Below are 23,714 nucleotides of genomic sequence, written 5' to 3'. Positions count from 1 at the left end.
CCTCACTACAAGAAGGACACTGAGGTGTTGGAGCCTGTCCAGAGAAGGGCTACAAAGCTGGTGAGGGGTCTGGAGGACAAGTCTGATGAGGAGCAGCTGAGGGACTTGGGATTGTTTAGCCTGAAGAAAAGGAGGCTGAGGGGAGACCTTATCACCCTCTACAACTACCTGAAAGGAGGTTGTAGAGAGGTGGGGGCTGACCTCTTCTGCCTGGTGACAAGTGATAGGACGAGAGGAAATGGGTTCAAGTTATGTCAGACGAGGTTTAGGTTAGATATTAGGAAACATTTTTTCACTGAAAGGGTTATTAAAAAAGGGTAGGTGTGGTACCTGGGGACACGGTTTAGAAGTTGTTTTGTCAGGGTAGGTTAATGGTTGGACTTGATGATCTTGAAGGTCCCTTCCAACCTCAGCAATTCTATGATTCTATGAAAAAGCCAGAAAATTAACATTCCTTTGTTTTGTGAACTACTGCTGTGTATTTTTTTATTTTAGGTATTATTCTCTGTTTTGATAACATAATGTTATTAATGATTAACAAGTAATAACGATGAATACTATAGATAATATAAGTACTTAGTGTGGTGAAATGTGCTTTGTTAAAATGTATTCTTAGCTTAAGTAGCAGATTTCTTGTGCTGGGAGGTAGGGTTTATGCCACTCAGATTTTTGGGAGGGCACTTTAGTTTTTTGTGGGTTTTTTTGTTTTTAAGGGGGGGGGGGCGGAATTAATTTTTATTTGTTTTCCTCCTTAAAGATTCAAGCTAGAAGAATAATGTTTAAAGTGGCCCACATCCATTTCTATTCCACAGATGCTCTTCATTTTCCTTTTTGGAATGATTTTATTGAAGATCCAATTTTTTGGATTACAGAAATTCACATTGGCAGAATTTCAATGAACTTTGCTTATCCTTGTGAAGATTTCATATGTTTTTGGTTATAAATGAATTTGTCAACTAAGAATTCCTAATAGCTGAAATTTGCAATAGAATTTTCTTTTCATACTTACTTTGAGAAGTTAATTAGAATGTAAAAGCAATTCAGTATATGAGAAGTTACAGTGCAGGCTAAATAAAGGGGAAATCATGCAACAAAATAACTAATTTTGCATTACAGTGTTTACAAATAACATTCAGAAAAGTGTTTTTTGGGGGTACCAGGCTCTGCTCCAAAGAGCTTATAAGGGAAGGCAGTTTGATCTTTGCGCTATTGAATCCCACTGTAGTGTGAACAGTATGGCTCAGTGAGGTTTGTATGGTTCAATATAGTTCAATAGGAGGAAGAATATTTTGGCTTTTATATATAAAACTTTCATTAGAAGAAAAGCCATGTGGTTTCTTAGCTTATGCATTATCTGATTGCTCTACTGAGCTTTTTAGTGCATAGAAGAAGAACAAACATGAAGTTTCTAAAATAGCTAAATGCTGAGTCATTTTGTTAGGAGTAGGTCCCTGAGTTACCATGTTTACAAATAAATGTTCTTGTTTGTGTGCTTAAAATGTGCTTTTATCATGTATTAAACATAGTTATGCAGTAGTTTGGTGTTTGCTGCTGTTATTCTTACCCTTTCCACTGACAGAAACTCTTTTTTTTTTTTTCCCCCAGTGGCTGGTGAAACGTGCAATAGAAACAAGGGAAGAAATGGGAGACTATATCCGTTCTTACTCTATATCACAATTTCAAAAAACTCACAGACTACCGGAGGTAAGACCGAGCCAGTTCTCGTATTTGTTGTTATATGTCAAATGCTCAGGTGCAGCACCAGCTTCACAGCTCTGAAATCAGCACAATATACCAGAGTTGCCTTTGCTATCATTTTATTAATAGGTCCTACAGGACTCCATACACAAATTCAGCTGGGGGAAAAAAAAAAAAAGAAACATTATTATGACAGAGAGTTCATAGATACTGGTTAATTTTTGCATAACAGTTGCCTTATTTTTTCTGCAATATTTGGTATTTTTCTGTCAGTCTGGCTTGCCAGGTAGCTGGCTTCTGGAGTGGATCGAGAGCTCTGTGCAGTGTTGTATTCAGGCAAACCATGGCTGGACCTACTTTGCCTGAAATGTATTCAAGAACACCCGGCGTGCTGTGGAGAAGCTGATCTAGTGAAATGAGAATTGATATGTTGTTAATGCTCTATAACTTGGGGTTTTTTTTTGGAGTGCTCAAAGTCAGCTCTTGTCTCTCTGTATCCAAATGCCAAAATTTGTTCTTGAAAACTATATTCCTAAAAAACTTCATTCAAGAACTGAACTTGGGGAAAAGACAGAGAGGGACAGGTTTGGGTTAAAATTACAATTGCCAGAGGAGTGAGAGGTGCAGTTTTATCTGGAAGTGTAGTGGTAAGAGTAATTCTGCACTGTTTAAGATACCTGGATCATATTCCTTCTCCTTCTGATAATAATGAAATGCTGCCCACTTTGAAGTGACATGCTTAGAACAGTGTTGTGATCCTCCCTCCTTCCTATTCTGTTGTAATGATATGAAGATTCCTTGGTGTAGGAGAGCTGGAACAAGCTTGGATTTGTGCCTATAGTGCAGAACCATCAGTTCTGTTCGTGCATATCCCAAGGCAATTCCATATTTAAAACCTAGAACCCAAGTTTTGTCTCTAATTTAGTAACAGCATTAAAGGTAGATGTCCCTAGTATTTGAAAGACAGCTGGATTTTTTAGCTTGATGTGGTTTGGATTTTGTTTGATTTGGGTTTTTTTTTGTTGTTTTTAATGCTTAGAAACTAAAATAACAGTAGGGGAAACTTCCCTTTTCCACATCAAGCCCATCCCAACTTCATTTCTTCATAGTGTAGTGATGATTGGAGATCCCAGTAGTGGGCTGGGATTGCATTTGTATCAGATACTGTATAAGCAGAGAACAGAAAGACTGCTGATCTGGGTGCGGTTTTAAAGACCCACCTACCTATCTGATGAGAGAAGCAAATACTTTTCTGTGTTACAGGAAATCACTAACATTTCACCAAATAATTGGGCAGCTCAGTTAGAAAATATGTGACGATTGTGTTTGCTAAACTCATTGCAATGGTTGAGATTTAATCTCCATTCCTGGTATTTTGAATAATCTCTGTTAATGTCTTGCAGGATGATGAATTTATGCAAAGAAAAGAGAAGGCTATGAAAACTGTTACTGATATCTTTGTAAGTATGTTGGATTTTTATGATCAAGAAGCAAGTGGTTTTGGTAGTGACATTGTGGCAGTTAATTCTCCTTAATGCAGCTGATCCTGGGTTTTCCTGTGAGAAGGTCCCAATTAAGTTACGTGTTGAGCTTCATTCTTAGAACAGATCTCAAATGCCAACGTATGAGATTGAAAACCTTGTAGGTGTACACTGTACAGGTAGTTTACTGTGTCAACTGCCTGTGTAGAGAGTGTGGAGTTCCACGCTATCAAACAGAAGTCACAAGGTAGCTGACAGGCTATTAAACCCTTAGCAGACTAAGTGTTTGTTTGAAGCTGTCAGCAGTCAGACTATTTATCTTTAAATTAATCAAAATGGCGATGATCTCAATTTAAATGTCTGCATTTCAGAACTTCTCTTTTTTACTTCTTGTAATTAGCAATGAAAACACACACCCTACTTGGGAAATGTTTTCTTCAAGTAGGAAATGTTGGTCGGGAAAAGTGATATCGTTTGTGTTCTTTCTTGTCAAATGCAGAACTTCTAACTCCCGAGTAAACTGTTTGCTTATGTTTTTCAAAAGCTTGTTCATGAATGCTGCCAGGAGTGACATGTAAAATACATAGGCCATATCACTGTCTTATGCCTGAATTCAGATGCGTAGCTAGCAGTTGAGTTTCTGTCCTTGCTTTCTCTCTAATTTGCCTGTTTGCTTGTGATTTTGTCACTTCACTATTTCTAACTTCAACAGTTTGCTACCTTTTTTTTTTTTTGACCGTCTTGATAAAGTCATATGCCAGCATTTGAGAATTGATGAGAAATTTTGATATGCTTTGAGTGGGACACTTCCAAGTAAGTGGTGAAACCCCACTTTTCTGAGAAAATCAATGCTATTTCAGGTAGCGCTACCCGGATACCCTAAACTCTTCATCCGTGAATAGCGGTGTTGAATGCCAGTATAACGAACTATATGATAGCTTGTGTAATGGATCAGACAAGTCATCTTACTCTTTCTTTGTAGTTGTTTTTCCATATTAACTACCTGAGTGCTGCTGAGCCTAATATATGTGGTTGAATTACAGTGCGTTTTAGAAAGACATTGCTCTGAAACTCTCCAGGTGATGACCAATGCAAATCCCTTGCTTATCAATTTGAATAATTACTCTTGCTTTGAAATTTTCAATTACAGTCTTTAACTGTTACTCCCCATGGTTTGGTTTGCTGGTTTTTTTTTTGTTTGTTTGTTTGTTTTTACTTATTAGCAGACTTACAATGAGTCTTCTACTCCAACTGGCAATGCTTATCTTTCAGTAAGATCTGTTTTCCGTTTTACAAGTTAGCTCCCCTTGTAAATGGGTATTACTGTTTCATTTGTGCACCTGTATAACCCTTTAAATTGAGAAAGAATGCAAGTCCATGTAAGAAACCAAATTCCAAATGTGTTGTATCAAGTAGCACTTGAAATTCATTAAGCTTCTGCTCATTTTCAATTTTCAGAATAATTGTCCTAATTTTTCAAGTGTGTCCATCTACCTGCATTGTCTTTACATAGCACTAAAGATTCAGTGTGGAAGTGACTGATACCAACCTTGTTGCTGAAGAGACAGAAACAAAGTAATCACAGTGCTGTTATGAGACCCCAGTACCTAGAATTTTTAGTGTCATATAAAAAAACCCAGAAGATATTTGATTAATGGTAATGAAGGGATCCCTTTGATTGCTGAGGAACAGAGGTGGTTTCAAGTTTTTATAGGTTTTTTTTAATGTAATTTGTTTTTTAAAGTTTCTTCTGTTTCATTAATACATTTATTTGGGAGAACTTGTTTGAAGAGAAGGAATGCAATCTACTTTCAGTAGTAAATGTCAGGTGCATTCAAGTGCGTTGTCCAAAGTCCCATGAATTTCCCTTACATATCTGCCTCTATGTTTTCTGAAATTGGTTTTTAGAGCTCAAAGAGAATGACATGGCAAATGTGAAGCAGGTACATATATGCCAGATCAGGTGTTTCCTGGCTGGTTGAAGCCAGTGAATTGGTTTTCATTTGCCCAGTATATTAGGGCTGCTACTTTAAATTTCATAGGTGGTGCTCCTGGAATCAGATATGCATGTGTCTACTTCTGCAGCTATGGGAATAGTTCCATATTCAGGGTCCAAGAATGAAACAGGTAATGGGAAGCAAAGGAGAAAAGGTACAGTCTTAAAAGTTCGATAGTATTTTGCACCATTCAAGCTAACCTGTCTAAATATCTCTGAATAGCTCTCCTGCCTTTGAGCATGCTGGCTGTTCCCCCCAGTTTGGAGGGATCTGCAGGGTTGATAAAGGTGTATTCTGTCTTTTCCTCTGGATCACAGGTCTCTGGTTTTTATGTGCATCTTCGTGGTAAATAAAGTTTTGACATTTGTTCATCACTGTTCAGGGTATCATGAGACAAACACCTCTTCTTTAAATGTATGAGCTCTGTCAGGATTATATCGTCTCGAGCTGGCACCTGATCTTCTTAACGGAAGGATTAGTTCATAAGATTTCTGAAGGCATCAAGGCGTGAGTGCAGTCTAGAAGAACACACAGAGTGAATTTTCAGGGGAGAAAGTGCACAAGCGTTCCTATCTATCCATAGGAACTGGAAGGAGGAGGAGGCGGCTCTTAGATGAGGGCTGTTTTGCAGGTTACCTTTAAATCATTATACATTGGAATTGGAAGAGAAATCCACTTTCCTCAAAGAGGCCAGCAAGTGTGAAAGATTAGTCTGTTGTCTGAATTCATTATTATAACTCCGGTCTAAGGCCTACCCTGCCCTTCTCAAGGGGACAATACAATGAGATTTATGGTCACAATCAGGCCTAAAGGTTAGAAAAGGGAATATTAAATATCCGTAATGGATATTGGAATAAGAACTGCTGCAGCTGAAAGGTGACTATCTAGTGAATCGAGATTATCTTGCAGTGGTTTTGTTCAGCTACTCAATTATTTCATGCCAAGACTAATATTTATGGTATGATGCCTAAGCTTTATATAGCACAGGTATAATATAGAAGGCCACCATAAAAGCTATAATTACTTTTATGACTTACATTGCTTTTCTGTAGGTGTGAAAGTACATGTTATAGGAGATTTTTGATCATGAAAAGCTTTTTCATGTGGCAGGCAAAAACGTAGCAAGATTTAATAGCTGGAAACCAAGATGACAGAAATTCAGATTAGAAATGAAGTAAAAATTGCAAAGGGAAACTGACAAATTCAGGAGAAACTTGCTGAGGAATACTGTCTGTTTTCACTTGTTTGAAATCTCTACTTTGGGATTACATGTCTTTGAAAAAGTTTGAAAGCCATTTCGGTGCAGGAATTGCTTGTTGAAAATAATAGTTTGTGTTGTACAAAAAGCCAGATCAAGCAAAAAATAGTCTTCCTTTTTTATCTTCTTTTAGTATCTTTGCAACTTCTTTCATTGAATCTTTTGTCCCATGTGACTAGGGGTTTCTGAAGTTAAATGTATACATGGAAAGCCCAAGCTTTGATTTCAGCTTTTGTTTTTGCAAGACATTTTTTCTGAGCATTCTGAGCTTGGCCCACAAAGGATTTAAAAGATGTGAAGAGGCCAGAAGAGAGGAGCGTGTTCCTTTTTGATGCTGTTTATTTGGAGGTGTTGATGACGTTTTTCTCTGCTGTGGTGAGGGCTAGAATTTAATTTCAGAAAAAGGAGAAGATAAAATGTCACCTAACTGATTGAGGGAGACACTTTTTAAAAAATGAAAAAAAAAATGTCAGCACAAACTAGTACTTGTGAATCTTTGTTTTGTTTGATGGGCTGTTGTCCAGCTATAAGGTTGCATTAGGATAGCGTGACATCGAATGGTTTTAGTGCCAAACTTCTTAAGATGTTTTTATTCTTTAAACTGCAATAAAATCTGCTTTAATTCCATTGCAATCTGTGATCATTGAGTAGATAATAATTTCATTTAGTTATCTAATAGGAGATCAAAAATGGAAGTAGCTCACAAAGGAGGTAAGATTTCTAGACACTGGCATTATCAGCTGAATCATAGGGCTTTTTTTTTTTTGTTAATAGATGTTGGTTGTGTTTGATTCGTCTTTCAAATGTCATGGAGGAGATGGTTGAAGAAATCGTTTGTTGTTAAATACTCATCATTTTTTTAAAATCTGGAAAGACAGGTCCTGTAGCAGATTGTTTAGAAGTAAATTCAGTAAGATTTTATCATGAAATTCCAAAAAGAGAAAGTGAAGGATGTTTATTTGTGTAAGTATATTGAGTTGGAAAGCAAACAGTGGTACATATCACTCTAGATAACAATTCTTCATTACTTTTAGAAAAGCCTTTTACAAGCTCTGAATTCATTCCCTGTCTTACAGGAGGTTTACAAACCCCAGAGAAAATATAAACGTCAGAAGGGAGCTGAAGAACTGCTAGATGAGGAATCAAAGGTTCATGCTACGCTTCTGGAATATGGCAGGTGAAAGGCTTCATTTAATTGCCTTTTGTATTGTGTGTATTTAGAAGCATTCCATATAAAATTTGGGTTGTGGAGGTTTTTTTTTCTACTAGAGAATCAAACTGTTTCATATTTACTGCTGTTTGGTTTCAGGTTTTGTTTGCTTACCCTGTAAATTCTCTGGGGACGGGACAGTCCTCATACGTGTGAACAATGTTCTGTACAATGGGAGCCCAAGTTCTGACTTTATGCGGCTCCTAGAGTATGTTTATTTAACATACTTGTTGTGTGCTTCATAAAAATGGCTTAAATTCATGATGCTTCCAGGTAGTGTCTGTCAATCAATATTGCCTCTTTGCAAGCAATCCCCAGAAAGTTGGGGGAAAAAGGAGCTGAAGTTGTTGCTGCTTCTTTTTATAGTTCTGTTTGCTGCATCAGGAGGCTGAATTATAGTGTAGTGCTTTTTTTTCTTACTTTCTGCAAACTTCCACGTAGAGACAAAGTTACCAAGGTTTGTGCTCTACCCATTACTTTTGGAAGTCCCTGTGGTTTACCCAGAGCTCTCCAAACACATAAAAATAATGTTACAGAGTTTCTGTTTCTAGTTTTTATTTCCAATTTTCTTTCCATAGTTTAGTGATATGGACAGCTTGTCTGCTGTCTGAGCTCTTAACACTTAATGCGTGCAAATGACATTTGAATTCATTTTTGTATCTCTGTGGCTTCTTCCCCAAAGCCATAGGTTTGTGGGTTTTTTTTGTCTTACTATTTTGAGTGCCTTCCTTTTACCCTTTTTGTGCATTTCTCTGGACACACAGTTGAAATCGGCAAGTGCCCTGGTTGCAGATTGCTTATAGTTTTCCCCTTTCATTCATGGTGGTATTTTGTGAGGACAGCATGAAAAAATTAACATCTTTCAGCTTATATTCCATTAAAGTGGGATGAAATCCTCTGTGTGTTCCTGATGGAATGAAACTATTGGAACATGAGTGTCCTATTCACTCTTCTGATGTTGCATAAACTTTATATGCAAATGGTTAACTGTAGAATTTTTCCTTTCCCTCCACCAGCAGTGGTGCTCAGTGCAGTTATCTGAGGTATAGCAAGCTGATTTAAAAGCCTAAGATGACTGGCAGCTCTAATGAGCTTAATCTGTTCAAAACAGAGAGAGCTACAAGGAAATACAGTGCCTCTTCTGTATATGTTAATGTATATATGTCTGTATATGTTAAACAGCTAATTTTATTAACACAGCATTCACAAATTCTGTGGGCTGTAGTCCTGAACAAGTCTTACTATTTTTATAACGCTAGTAAGCAGTTAGGCTTGATTTACCTCATCCATTTTAGAGTCCAATTCCTTCCTCCCCAGTGAAAATTGAATTTGGTTACAGAGTCGGGGATTATTCTACTTGGCATGTGGATTTCTTCCCTGACTCTTCGGGGGAAGACATGCATGCTGAAGTCTTTAGATTTAGATGACCTCATTGATACCTCATCAGTGCTCACAATGGGAATCCAAAGAGCTGGTATGGAAAAATGAAGGGGTGTATTCCTATTCTGTCTATTTGTAGTTTCTTGTACTGTTTCAGTGTCACTATTATGTATTGATGGCAATAGACATCTAGAACTAGACACTGCTGAAAAAAGCAAACAGTAAATTTTAGTAGGTTTAAGAGTAGACTTGAATGTTTTTAGAATTCATATAGTTAAAGAGAACCCTTCATTCTTTTACTGCATGTAGGTAGTAGTCGTAGAAAATTGTGAGTAGAGGATTTTTTTTTCCCTGCTGAATGCCCCTTGGTTATCATAGAAATGGCTCCTTTCAGAGCACACCAATCATGGGAGTTAGTTTTCTCAGTCCGGCAAATAGTATAGGGTGTTGCGACGTCCTGATGCCAAATGTGGTGTTATTTGGATAGATAGTGCCATATTACAAATTGTTTTTTGATCCTGTGGGCTCCAGCTTAAAGGTTGTCTCAAATGAGCTGGAATGTGGTAGGCCAGAGTCTGGCTTGAGAGCGGAGTGATGCCAGTGAGCATCTTTCCACACAGTTGCATAGTCTGTTTCAGCTAAGGGATTTCATTGTCACATCTTTGCATATTGTCACATCAGTTTTCAGCCAAGGGCGCTTCCTATAACAGATGTGAAACGTTAAGCCTGGGAGGCGTCTGGGTTCTCTGCTGATATAACTGATGTTTTACTTTTTGTTATTTCTGTTCTGGTGCAGTTCATTACTTGGATGCAGGTATCTGTGTGAAATAAATTTTTGCTCCTACAAAAAGCGGGAACAGATACACAATAACGGCAATACTGATTACAAACGCTTTTATACCAATACAATGTGTGTTCTCTGGGAGGGTAGTGCTCTGCCACATGCTTTGTACTGCTAAGCTTTAAAATGTAGAGAGAACTTTATATTGGGGAATTCTTGAAAACTTGGTGTTATGCTGCAATAAAATATGACTGAATTTACCTCGAGTGTTGAATATTGAACTGGTGACAATTGATATTGCTACTGAGGATCGCTTAACTTTTAAACATAAAAGTCTTGTAAATAGTCCTGCTTCTGCAGCAGTTAAGGAGTTAAACAGTTGTAGCTGTTAGTCAGTCAATCAGGAACATCACTTTACATATCTGTGTATGTGCTGGGTTTAGTGCTTCAGAATACTGAAGATGATTGCTTTCTTGTGTCTAAAATTTCTTTCTACCTGTTTTTTATTTAAAACAATAAAGTAAAAAAGTTTGAGTATATATTTAAAGATCTGAAAGCCATGCTTCAGAAAGAAATTGAAGATTCATCAAAGCACAGAAGCATGAATGTTTTTTTGGGGAAGCAGAGATTGCACCGGCAACTTCCTGAGGCCTTTTCGGAATTCCGAAATGTACAGCTAGTAGCTGAGGGTGGAAAGAGAGCATTGCTTTTTCCTTTCACAAGCTTTACATGGCAATATTTTATGAAGAGTCTAGATTTGCCCATCATAATGGAAGGAGTAGTTGGAGCTGAAATTATTCTGTAAATATTCTGTAGTACCTTCTTATTTAGTTTATTTGAAGCATTGCAAAATTAACCGGAACCTGGCTGTTGGTTTTGTTAAACGATTCACTTTTTGGTGCATTTCTTATGTTGAAAACGGATAGAAACTATTTATTTGTGGAAGCTGTAAACAACAATGTATTTCTTTCATGTTGCTATTGTTCTTTTAGGAGATACGGATTTAGCAGACAAGCAGGGAAAACAGAACAGGTAAAAATATACTGATTTTAAATATTCATATTGTGGGAATGATTGCATTGGTTTTTGTTGGAGTGTTGGTTACTGTAAGATCGTAAAGGAATGCAGCGGAATAAACAACTATAACTTCTATTATTACTACCTCTTAAAAATGGCTAACTGGAACTAAAAATCTGCGTGCAATGAAAGATGCAGTTGATTACTATCTACTTTTTTAAAGCATTTCCTTCTTCTGTACTCAAAGATCACATTTTGCCAATGCTTTTCGCTGAGAAGAAAGGGGGGATTGGGTGTTTTGTTTTCTTTTCTTTTTTTAATGTGAGATAATGAACATATCCTGTCTGTTCAATGAGTATCTTTTCATGAAGTGTCCCATGATGTGCTCATTAAAGAGTTCTTTCCTTTTCTTCTTAAAGAACCATTCAGCTTGGTAAGAAATTTTGTAGGCATTTATTACATAACAGGTTATTTAATGTGATAGAGAAACATGATACCATGCCATAAATAAATTATAGTGCATCTTGAAAAGTAGCATCCTTGCTGTGCTGCTGATGATTTTGGAATCATAAAATGTCCTTGTATTTGCAGTTTTATTATTTCAGTGCAGGTATTTCTTTGGCTGCAAGCTTTTATTACAGATAATGAAGAAGTGCATTAGGCATGTCATGGACTTAGCAATGCACTGAGTACATTAAGGTTGCTCTTCTTCATTATCTCAATATTTTGTATACAAATTTAGCATTTAAATTTTATAAATGGAGATGTTTCCAAATCCAGGCATAACTCTTTTTCCCCTCAAAGTAACTGCCAGGCTGCCATCATGTTTACAGAGTTCGTTTTGCTTCTTCAAAAATGTTACTGACTTTGGAATATTGTATATTAGAAGGTCATCATGTTTGTTGTGTGAACTGAGTCACCAGAAGGCAGAAGTGGAAGATTAAATAGTCAGGTTAGTGGTGCAATAGAGTGACCTAGAAATTTAGTCTGATCGTCACCAGTTCTCATTATTTTGGTGGTACAAATTCTTCTGACTGAACTAAGCAATTTTGCACTTTTTTTTTATGTTGTATGATTGTTATGCCAATAATAAATTATAGTAAGTTACCAAAAAAGTATTTATGTAAAAATAAAAAAAAAAAACACCAAAAAAACTAAAAAAAAATCAGCTTTCTCCTATATAGCAGACATCATATTCTGGGGTAGCCAGAATGTCTTGTGAGGTTGGTAGTTCTTAGAAGGTTGTGGAATAAGGGACCATTGCGCCAGATGTGTCCATAGCAAGGCAGAGACACTGTCTTAAACAGCTGGAATACTTACAAAGTCAGTGAGGCTTATGTCTCAGCTGGCATGAATTGCAATGTGAGGATGTTCCAGTAGCTAACAGGTATTCATAAAAACAGAACAGCTATATTCTAATTCTCCCCGTGTTGTCTTTCTTAATGCTTTAGATTACTGGCACTAGATATAATATTTTCTTCTTTTTTTTTCTTTAAAAGGCTGAAGATAAAAAAATCGCGCTACCTCCAGGGCTTGCAGCAGCAGGAAAAGCTGAGCCTTGTGATGAAGGTGACCTTCAGGCTGCTGAAGAGGTGTGCCATACACATAGTAGGCATGGATGTTACTAACTTGGGGGGAGGGCAGCAGCTATCACTGCCCAGTCATTCCCTGTGAGAAGGAAAATTTCCACGCTTAGCTGAAGCGGGAGTTGCTTCTCACGGGAGAATATGGAGCCTGAAATTGATGCACAAACTTAAATGTTTGCTGGTGTTTAATACTGAAAAATTCAACTTTTGTTTTGGAATCTGAGCAAGTTTAAGAGGTCAGGTTTCGGTTGATAGTGGGAGCTGAAAACTCTGAGTGAACCTGTACTGTTACAAGGAGCTTTCCTTTATCTTATAACTTTACCCACCTCTTCTTTCACGTTCTTAGACTTACTGTCACATTACATGCATTAAAATACACATGTTGTATGACACTAATTATATACATGTGTCCCTGTCACCGGGCAGAAATAAGTTAAATAATAAAAGATAAATTGTTATGTGTAATTCCTCATATTTTGCCCTAGCTTCGCATTAAAACTCTGATGACTGGAATGGCTGCGATGGCAACAGAAGAGGTAAGCAGCATTTAAAGCCGATACAGCTTTGTTTAAATTATGGTTGGTTATGGCAATTATTCCTAAAGTCAGATTAATGGTGAGTCTGAAGTTTTGGAATGACTGCGTTTAAATTTTTGTGAAGGGAGTACGAGAAAAGATGGTTGAATTAGGAAGACAGTAATTTTTATGAGGCTGATGACTTAATCATTTGCTTTGAAATGATAAAAGCAATATAAATAAGTGCCTCTTTCAAATGGTTTCTACAAGGAGAGTTTCAGGGGAAGGACATCACGGTGCAGCTACCCAAGATGCCGTATGATCTTATTTTATTCATCTTGTGAAGAGAGCCAGAGGAGGAATCATTTTGCTGGGAAGAGTGGAGGAAAATTGTATGCATTTCAAGGTGTTTTTCAAGGCACTGATAAATATTTATAAATAACACCCTTAGTGTAAGACACTGAAAATACTGGACATGCACCTTGTTTTAAAGTTCTTAATTGGTTGTAGTCAATGATAATGGAACTTTTAGGCTGTTGTGATTTTGAAAATTCTTACATTTTGATTTCTGGCTGAGGGGACTGGGAAGAAATTCTGTTGTTAAACACTGTTTCTGTTTGTGCTGAAGGCACAGAAGAAAAGGTAGTAATTGGTCTAGTCTCAGAGCTGATTGACAGGCTTTCTACTGAAATCCACTGTAGAATTCAGTTGTACTTGAAGATTGGTTTTGTGCACCAATTTGAAAGGTGCATTCTTTTACATGTCTGCATTGTTATTGTTAGGGTCAAAATGTGGTCTAAAAGTGAGCTTTATTACTGTGTGTGCAAAATTCAGTATACGGAATGCAATTTGAAGTAAGTTTTTGAAAATCTGAATTCAAATTACTACTGTTGTTTGCTAAAAGGTTGTGAGTCAAATTTCCATCAGCAAAGGGTTTTTTTGGGGGGTGGAATGTCTCTTGGTCTTTTTTTATGATTAGAGATTTTTTGCCAGTGTAAATGTTTTGTATGTTTCTGTTAAAATTAGAGCTTGGGGAAATTGCCATGCAAAAAGCACTCTCAGTTCCAAAACTCCGAATGTTTTCTTGACACAATTGCAGGGCAAGCTGACAGCAAGCACAGTTGGCCAGATTGTTGGACTCCAGTCGGATGAGATCAAGCAAATAGTCTCAGAATACGCTGAAAAGGTAAGTGTGTTACCTGATTATGTTTTACCAAGCCATGTTTGATAGCTTGTTAATTTAGGCCTTAAGCTTCCAACTTAATTACCATGGTTCTCTTGAAACAACACTGTTTCGTCTATGCTGTGGATAACAGCACGGTCAGGATTCAGGAAAGTATTTTAATGAGATTTAAACATGCATGAGCTTTTGGTGTGACAGCACGTATTCCTGAATTGCATTCATGAGTAGTTTGGGTTTAAGCACTTGCTTAAATGTTTTCATGAATAAAGAAGGGCCTGGGTTGATATCTGTTTAAACCAGAGGCCTAAACTCTTAATGCATTTTAAAATGTTCAGTGTTAAGCACAGAAATGCAGTTCTGTGGGCCTGCCCAGAGGAGAATGTAGGCCTCTTCCGCTCAGATTATCAGACGCTGGGACCTTACTTGCACTGGGCTCCCATCATGAGTCATCCCCTGGATCTCTTTCTGAATCCAGTATCATCGAAACCAAACCTTTGTTGCTTTTAGAAGTCAAGGCAATTAACTGTGTAGATTAGCTCCATTTATTATGTTCAACTGTGATTGTTTTTACACTAATGTGAAAAGAAAATCTGGCTCTTCAAGCAATTAATACGTACAATACATCACTGCCAGATATGAGTTATAGGTTGCCCTTATTTGTCCAATAGTCTTCTCATATTTCTTCTTTTTGTTGACACGTATGAGGTATGGAGCTTTCCCATTTGGGAGATAAACCCTATAACTCAACAGAGTCTATAGCAAATTCTTGGCCTTTCTTTATTATAAAGGATTGGAAGACCAGAAGCCCAAGGGTCATATTTCAATGTTACATTTCTTCTGTTCTGAGAGAAGGCAGCAGGACCTTGACTATTATAGTAGAACAATGATTAATACTCTGGAAAGTAAGAACTGATTCAAGTCAAACCAAAAATATATCGCTTTTCAAATCTATTGGATGTGACAAAAAAAAAAAAAATTCTGTGTGCGTATGCATGCACCAGGAAAAGAGAATTAAGGATGTTATCAAACAGTTTATTGAAGCATCAGCAATGTTTGGACATAGTTCTAATAGTTTTAACCCCTTGTAACTTTACAAAGTTTGAAGAATACGGCAGTGCTTATTTGTCTACCAGAGTCTTAACAGAATCCACAGGCCCAGTGAAGAGAGCTGGCAAACAAAATTGTAGATCTGATGCTGCCATGTGCCAGGACCTTTATTACAAGACGGTATTTTTGCAGAAGATCAATGCATAGAGTTTTCTGCATTTGCCCCTCCTTTCTGCTGCTGTGTTAACTTGTTGAGTAAACTGGAAAAAGGATTCTAGTGTCGTTCCTCACTTTGTAAAAATGCTGGCAGAAAATTATTAACATGGCTTTTATCTGCCTATTCAGCACCAGCTTTCTAAGGCCAGTTGTTTGAAGTAGCTTTGATTTTACTGCGTTAGAAGGATTCTTCCTCTGAGAATGTACAAGTACCATCATATGTAACAGGAGGTTTTGCTAGGAGTGGAATAGGACCTGGTGGGACCTGCTCCCTGGTAAAATGAGAGAATGACTAAAACTGGAGAAGTGCCATCTCAAAACTACCCCCTTCAAAAATGCCTGAAGTAGAATCCTCTTCAACAGTTTTAAATGCTGTTTGCAAGTTGCTTACATCTTGAAAAGCTGACTCAATATTTTTGGACTTATGGAATCTTACATCAGAGATTAATATGTACCCTACACAGTCAGTTGAAGTAACATAAAAAAAGCATTTCAAGCATTTAGTATGGTTAGGATTGTCGTTCAAGAAAGATACTAAATTTGATGGTTTTATGGTTTTTTTGTTTGCGGAAATCCTGAAAGATAAGGTGAGATGCAGTGATTTTTATCTTTGGGTTCCTGAGCCTCAGGTACAGTTTCACATGCAGTGATTTTTATCTTTGGGTTCCTACTCAGGTACAGTTTCAAGGAAAAACGATGGCAAATTACATTGGAATGACTGCTAAAGATCTAAGTTGAACTTGACTGAACACAAATCTGAACTGTTATGGGACTGGAGATTGTTTTTGTTTTCCCAATGGGCTTCAGACAGTGGACTTCAAACTGAGGCAACTCTGAAGTCTGTTTGCTAATAAGAGATTGTTGAACATGAAGAGATAAACAAAATTGTTTACTCCTAGAAATGTTTTATTTTGTACTGAGGCGCCTTTATTTTTTTTCCTTAAGAATGTAAAGTTCTGTAGACTAATGATTGAATTCTCTTTCTTTAATTATTGGGAAGTTTGTAGCACTAATGTATGTGAGAGAACCTCATTACAAAGAATAACATTAATTGGATATATTTCCTTCCTCCTTCCTATTTAAAACTTTTAGAAGTGAGCAGTGGGAGCCAGGCTCTTAAAGTCTAGAATTAGCCATGTATTTTGGCTAGCAGTTTTTAAGCTGCCATAGATTAATGATCCTTGTGCGTAATTAATACGGAGTTTTAACTTAACAAATTCTGTCATAGAAAATGAGGCTACTTACACTTCTTGTTTATTTGAATTGGCTAAATCTTTTTAGGTCAGTTGAGTAGTTGCAGGGAATGGGGAGGAATGCATAAATGAGTCTACAGCTGTCAGTGGTGGGGATAATGTGTGTTAATAGAAAAATTAAAGGGTGTATCCACGTATCCCTTTCTGTCACATGTAATTGAAGTTCTGGTTTTGAGATAGAGAAGCAAATTGATAATCTTGAACTGTCAGAGACACTAGTGCTCAGATACAGCTTTCTTAAATTATGTTCAAAAGGCAACTGCTGTTTCAGTCTAGTAAGAGACCAGGTAACAACAATAGTGTCAAAAGCAAAGTAGCTTCTATAATTTGTGCTTTCTTCCTTCTATGGTGAAAGATGCATTTTTCTCCACAAATTGGAACCCAATTCCGCAGTAACTTTAAAACAGTAGTGTTGCTGCAGAGCAGATCCTTAGCCCATTTTGACTGCATGAGGTTTAACCCTAGCTTTTTCATTTGCAGACCAGAAGGATTTTTCTTCAGAAACCTCTGTATTATAGTGATGGTTATTTCCCATTTTCCAAAAGCAAGCTTTAACAGTCCGCTGCCGGAGACATGACCTCTTCTTTATGCCAAAGCTGTACCATATGGATTTCTCCTCTTTTTGCAAGATCAGTCTCAGACTGGTTTAGCTCATGTTTCTTTTTCTTGCATTGCCAGTTGTCTTGATTTGCATGTTATGCATATTAGATAGGCTAATCATATGGTGAGAAGGATGGTGTCTTAGAATGCATGACATGATGAGGGAATATGATTTGGCTAAATAATCAGAGGAATGAGTAAATCTGAGTGTGTATTTCTTGAATGGTTCAGTGTTACAGGTGCTGCTTAGAGGCATTTTCCCTTTCCTAACAAATGGAAAGAAAGTATGTGAGTTGCTGGGATAAAATGTCAGAATTGGTCTTTTCCTGCTGTAGATGTAGAAGTATAACAAGTCATTAAGCTTGTTATAAGAATAAGAATTTAATAAGAATAAATAAATTTAATAAGAATAACATAGAAAATGAAGAAGAGGAAAGCAGGTTTTGCCTCTTGTTTTCATTTAACCTTGAGCTGTTAATGACGATCTGCTTACCCACCTGCCTAGAGTGGGTACCAGGAGCAAATACAAATGAGGAGTATTTCATACTTTTTGTAATGTATTTGCTGATTATACATTTAAAAAGCACTCAGTATTGAAGTCTTTGACAGACTCTGTGAATTAGCACCTGAAGTAGTTGAAAATTAATTGGTTTTCTAATGAAATATTGGACAATGGATTACCTGGAGAAATAAGTCTGAGTGCATGAAGCAAATTACCAAAACGGATGGATGCAAGTATTAAAGTGAGCACTTTCAAAAGGTGCAAATATTGTTCAGGCAAATAATCACTTGAACATCTATCACTAATTTTTTCATCTTTTTTTTTGTTTACTGCAAATACACAATTTCTATCATGTGTTATTCCTGGTAAGGAATGTTTCTGGCATCTTTCCTTTCACAATTCAGAGAGAACAGGAGACTGGATCCAGATTGCTGTCTTCATTATGTATTTATGAGACACGTTCTTGGCAATGCATGCTGGATTGAGCGGTTTTCAAAGACTGGTGTCCGTAGCACATGCATACACACACACGCAAAGAAAAGCTCAGAGTGGTAAATGTACCTACCACACTGAGTATGTCGTTGTCATTCAGCATAAAGATGCATCAAAGACAGTATTTCAGAGTCTAAATAAACAATTGTTCAAAGCCTTTGAAACTTCTGGATCTACTTATTGGGGTATGGAGCATCTCGGATTAAACAAGTTCAGTGAATACCACTGCTTAAGGTGGTTTTGTATCATGGTTGTATTTTTTATGTTTAAGAACTCTATCAGGTTTAACTGTAAGCCCATGCAAAAATTTATTTATTTCTTCTAGTATACTGTGGTATTTTCCACCCATACCAGAGCATCTGACTTTATTTTTAGCTTACTTTACCTGTTACCTTTGGGATGTAATGCAGTTGTTCAGTCGCTTCCTTATCTTGATGCGAGATAAATGTATAAGTCATTCTTTCTGTTGGATAGTAGGACACCGTGCTTGTTAAGGGATATCAGAGGTGTGTCCCACTTCGACATTTCCTGAGCTACTGAAGAAGCAAAAAGTCATGGCAGGAGGTCCAACAGGCTGTTGTTGTTATTTATTTTAGCAATCTGAGCTTTCCGCTGAGGAGCGACCAGAAAGGCTTGGAGCTGCCCAACAACACAGAAGGAAGGTGGCATCTCTGAATAAGCAGATTTTACAAAAAACCAAACTCCTGGAAGAGGTAAGTATTGTGTGTGTAATAAAGAAGAAAACATTGATAAATGTGGTTGATCACAAAGTTTTTGCCATCCAGAAAAGATTTGCAAGCTATCTTCTGTACCAGCAATTTGTCATGCTGAACATTCATTTCAGCATCTCTGAATGTCTTGCTTGCACATTTGTTACTAAGACAATGTGGCTGGTTTCATATTAAAAAATTGTATAGCCCTGTCTGTGAGGAGAGGGCTAGCTAATCTAAACATGCTTTCCTTTTTTTTGAATACCTCTTTTGGAGAAAAACGGAGAGAGTATCTCCATTTGAGTTCTTAGCTATAGTGTTGAACGCGTTCTTTTCGCAGTTTCAAGAAACAATTTATGAAGTTACTGTACAATGTGCTGTAAATTCTTTTTTATCCCTTCCTGTCCTTTTCTATGAGCCAGCTCACTGACTAAGGTGGGTTTTTTGCTTGTTTGTTTGATGGAGGTGTTTTTCCACAGTCACTGCTTAGTTCACATCTTTGCATTTGTTTTAGGGGGGAAAGCCTCTTGAATTTGTGACTGATGTTCTGTTCATATCTATAAGTAAGAGCAAAAACCTGCATTTCAACCTGCTTATGCTATTGCTATTTAAACGCAGAAAAGTATAAGTGGAAAAGCTACGCCATTTAATGAAATGCTGCTTTTAATTATGCATACAGCTGTAATCAGCACCATGCCATCTTTAGCTTGCAGAATCTGATGAAAACATATTGCATCAGAGTCAGTAATTGGAAGAGCTTGCCAAAAAACATATAGTACTTGAGGAAAAACTGTTGCTGATGACTTCTGTGCTTGATACTCTGTCAAATACAGCACTGTTCCAGCAGCCTTCATCTGTTTTTTGTTTTGTTTCGCTCTGCCCTCTGCCCGATCATTAACATCTTAACTGGTTTTACCTTTTAAATGTTGGGGGTACAAGGGCCTTTGAAAGATGGGTGTCTGTATGGCACATCTTATGAGACAGTGATATGTCCAGTCTTACAAACAATAGAGGTAAAAGAACGGTAGCTTTGAAAGCTTTACCTACTATGGTATAACTCTGGCAGCACTAGATTTCAAACCTTCCTTCTCAGCCACGTACAGGACCTGACTCTTTTTTTTATTTATTTGTTAGATGAGAATAATGTAGTCTCTAGTAATGCAATAAAGTCTTTTATTTAAAGGCTATTTATCCCTTCAAAACTTAAATCTCCTTTCAGTAAAGCATATGCTGTGAACCATTTTTGGAAGTCTCCGGCTAACATTCAAGTAACGCTAAATTTAAATAAAGCTATAGAAATAAAACCTATGCACAAAAAAATGGAACAACTAATTGTCTATCCTGTTCTTTGTTTCTCCATTCTTTTTTATTCCCAGTTTAATAAAAAGCCTTATGAAGAATTGGTACAGGTTCTCCTTATTTTTTTTTTCCACAAAAAAAAAAAAAGCACTTTAAAAGGGTAGAGTATGACGGTGTTTTTACTGGTAAATATTAGAATGCATTTCCTTTGGAACATGCCAAATTAATTTCTTCTTTAACTGATGCGTTTTTGTGTTTTCCCCTGGCATGCCTCATCTGTTAAAAATAGCTTTTTTTCCATAGTCAATAACATTACCATTATTATTTGCGCTGTATGTTGAATGTAAACCATGTCTGTCACAATTCCTCTCCATTCTAGAATGAAATATTAGAAAGTATTATAATTATGATATACTGAAATTAATTATTTTTTTTTATTTGAGTTTGTATTCTTTTAACGCTTTGTTAAGATGCTTTTTCCGTGTCTGTTTATGTCAAACGTAGCTTCGGTGCCCTGTCAAAATGATGACTGTTAGTAAAAAAAGTATTGTCAATACCTAGCATTTAAATGCAGACTGAAGTGTCAGGCGTTCAAAATCATAATATGGGGTTACAGACAGTCTGGACAATCCTGCCTGGATCCCCATGTTGGTTTGAGGTTTTTTCCTGAAATAGAAAACATAAATTACAGAATGAGATCTTTGGAATTTCAAAAGTGGGGGAAAGGGAAAGGATTTTCACTGTATCCTAAGTCATTGCAGTACGTTTCTATCACGCTTTAGCTCTTCCTCTAAACCACAAAGGCTGTAAGGTAAATACATACGAGGGGAGATACAGATGCGCTGTGTGTGTAGCGTGGGGACAGATGCCGGCTCACTCAGCGTCTGCTCTGAGCTACCAGGTTGCAAACCTGTTCCAGATAAGAAGATTTGTTGTCATGACTGGCGGTGCCCTATGATACAGAGGAGATGTTTGCTCAGGTTTAAGGATTTTCTAATACAGTTCTGCAGATTTTCCACAAGTGTGGGCTTATCTCCACCAGCTCACATCTGTCTGCAGTTTTTCTGCAGGCAGTACGTAGGCGTACCGGAGGCATGCTCGGTTTGAACGTGTGGATACTAGAACGCTACGCCACAGCTCTTGCATTCAGAGAACAGTTCATCTTCTTGGAGGCAGTTAGCTCAAACTTCATTTTGGGTAGGACAACCTAGGTGCAATTGCACAGTACAAGCGGAATTAAGAAACTGCAACAGCTGACTCAGGTTTCAAAAATTAAAATCTTCAATATTGCACTAGCACACTTCTCTGGCCACACTGTTTCCTTGAGCTTTTCTGCCTAACTGAGTAGTAAGACGGGCTGGGAAATAAGCTCAGCAGTTGTGGGTGGCTTTTGCAGGTATTCTGTGTTGTGCCATTATGGTGTGGAAAGCAGAAAGGATCAGCCAATGTCTGTACGCAATGCCTGAAATGTTCAAAAGCGTTTTTTTCTGGAGCAGATGGCTCTTGTATTCCACAGAATTGTGGCATAGTGGGACTGCTGAATTAGTAACACAGACTATGCCTGTGACTTGATATATGTCACATGGATTACATTTTCATGTCTGATGCAAGTAATTTCCTTTACCGGTTTCCCTTGCATACGAATGAATGAATGTATTTGCTTGTTTTCCACGTACTGCTGAGCAGAGGAAAGCAGTTTGGGGTGGGGAGGAAATGTGACTGTAAACCACACAAAATTGGTAGAGTCCTTACTTTGTTGCAGATTTGGTTTTGACCGCCAAACAAACTTCATAATGCACAGGAAAACTTAAGTGTTTTCTAAATCTGTTGTCACACTGTTAGCCATTTTAACAGTCGAGGGCCCTTTAATTCTGTGTTGCTTGTTTGCCGTACGTAACAGTCTCAGTGCTTTTTCTTTATGTGGAAAAAGACTGCTGACAGCTATAAGCCAAATATAATCCTTTTAACACTTTACTAAAGTAAAAATTTCCTAGCTGATTTTTTTATTTATTTTTTTTTTTTGCTGCTTGCCAAAGACAGCTTTTGAAGGGTGAGGTAGAAGTTGAAATCAGTTACAGTCAAGACCCCCTTTTTAAAAAAAAACAACCAATGTTTGTGAAGTTCTGGCTTCAGTACTGCAAGAAGTTTTGGCAACGGTTCTCATAACAAATAGTTCTTCAACCTTTTTGTCAATTTTCATAAGATGTGGACCGCAGGCTTAAATTACAATTTTTTTTTCAACTAGTTAGAATTCAGTCTGTTGGTGAATTATTGGTGAAAAATGTGAAAAACAATTAAAAAGCTTTCTTTTTTTAAATTTGGCTGTGGAAAGGGATGAGTGGAGTGTTGAGTCACAGCTCTATGTTGTGAAAAACAATCTAAGCCAGCATGAAAAGAAGTGCAACAGAAATCCAAACATGCATGTCTTTATTTGCAACATTTTTACTCCACTCTTATAACCCATGTCCCATTTTTGTTGTTGCTATTTGCAACGTTATCTTAAATCCTAAGTACTTTAGAGAAGGATATTCTACTAAAATTAGCCTCTGTAAATTATTTGACAAGTGAAATATCCAGTGGTGTTTTCCTAACTGCCTTCTTATTAGACTTTCCATAGTTACACAGAGGAAAATCATACACCAGCTTGCTTATTTGGTAGGGACGTGTCTGTGGTGTGGTGCCATGGTGCTTTTATACAAGTCTTGAATCAGCCTAACTTGTTCGGAGAAGTACAAATTGGAACTCTCTTCTTAGCCTGGTGTGAAACCAGGCTAGTATAACCAGCCCAAGTACCCTTAAGCAATTTATGAGAGATTCTGTCCAATAAATTACTGTTCTGTTGGCATCCATTTTGAAAAGCTGCTGTTTATTCTGGAATCTAATACATCTAGAAGGTCAGGTGGAAAATATTTGCTGTTATTAATTAAATATTCAATCAGAATTCCTGCAATCAAATGCTCTCAGGATAAATGACAAGAAAAGACAGTGTTTGTGATGGTTGGCCTGTTGTTTAGTAGACAACTATTAACAGCTCAGATATTGCTGTTCTCCATTACAGGTGTAATTAGCGTGAATATAGAATCAAACTCTTTTCTTTCTCTTTCATAATAGTTGCAAGCTAAATGTGCTGATCTGCAGGCAAAATGTACCGAAGCAAAAAAGACGTTAAGCGAGGTAATTTTTCTTTGTTTTTCTGTGCACTGATTCTAACTGAATCATTTTTGAGAAGTTGATTGTGTGGAGGGATGTATAAAATGGTGAAGGTGTTTGACAACTTACCTCGCTGATCCCATGGTGTGGGAAAGCTGAGTACCAGGAATCATTTTATGTGTGGAAGTGTATTTCAATTTATTATTAATTGCAACCCTTAGGTTAAGAGTTACGGTGAAAAATTGGACAAGGAATTGGCAGCCTTAGAAACAATAGAATCCCAGGCAGATTCTAGGTAAGTTGTTTCTTTTGTGACCTTTGAAATTCTGAAAAATGATG

At 37.2% G+C, this 23,714-nt stretch overlaps 1 protein-coding gene across 1 annotated transcript in view; it reads left to right on the top strand.

Annotated features, from left to right (window-relative positions):
* CCDC93 (coiled-coil domain containing 93) overlaps positions 1–23,714 on the top strand; it is a 52,668-nt gene that overhangs the window by 9,194 nt on the left and 19,760 nt on the right. Inside the window, exons 5-14 of the mRNA XM_009887301.1 lie at positions 1,606–1,704; positions 3,102–3,158; positions 7,511–7,611; positions 10,798–10,837; positions 12,322–12,414; positions 12,894–12,944; positions 14,023–14,109; positions 18,813–18,929; positions 23,337–23,399; positions 23,597–23,670. Of these exons, the coding sequence (XP_009885603.1) occupies positions 1,606–1,704; positions 3,102–3,158; positions 7,511–7,611; positions 10,798–10,837; positions 12,322–12,414; positions 12,894–12,944; positions 14,023–14,109; positions 18,813–18,929; positions 23,337–23,399; positions 23,597–23,670 (782 nt within the window). The remainder of the gene's footprint in view (positions 1–1,605; positions 1,705–3,101; positions 3,159–7,510; positions 7,612–10,797; positions 10,838–12,321; positions 12,415–12,893; positions 12,945–14,022; positions 14,110–18,812; positions 18,930–23,336; positions 23,400–23,596; positions 23,671–23,714) is intronic.

This window comes from Charadrius vociferus, unplaced genomic scaffold, assembly GCF_000708025.1.
Source record: "Charadrius vociferus isolate BGI_N301 unplaced genomic scaffold, ASM70802v2 scaffold385, whole genome shotgun sequence".
Taxonomy (NCBI): domain Eukaryota; kingdom Metazoa; phylum Chordata; class Aves; order Charadriiformes; family Charadriidae; genus Charadrius; species Charadrius vociferus.
The sequence above is the reverse complement of the archived record's forward strand: the minus strand, read 5'-3'. Positions and strand labels throughout refer to the sequence as shown.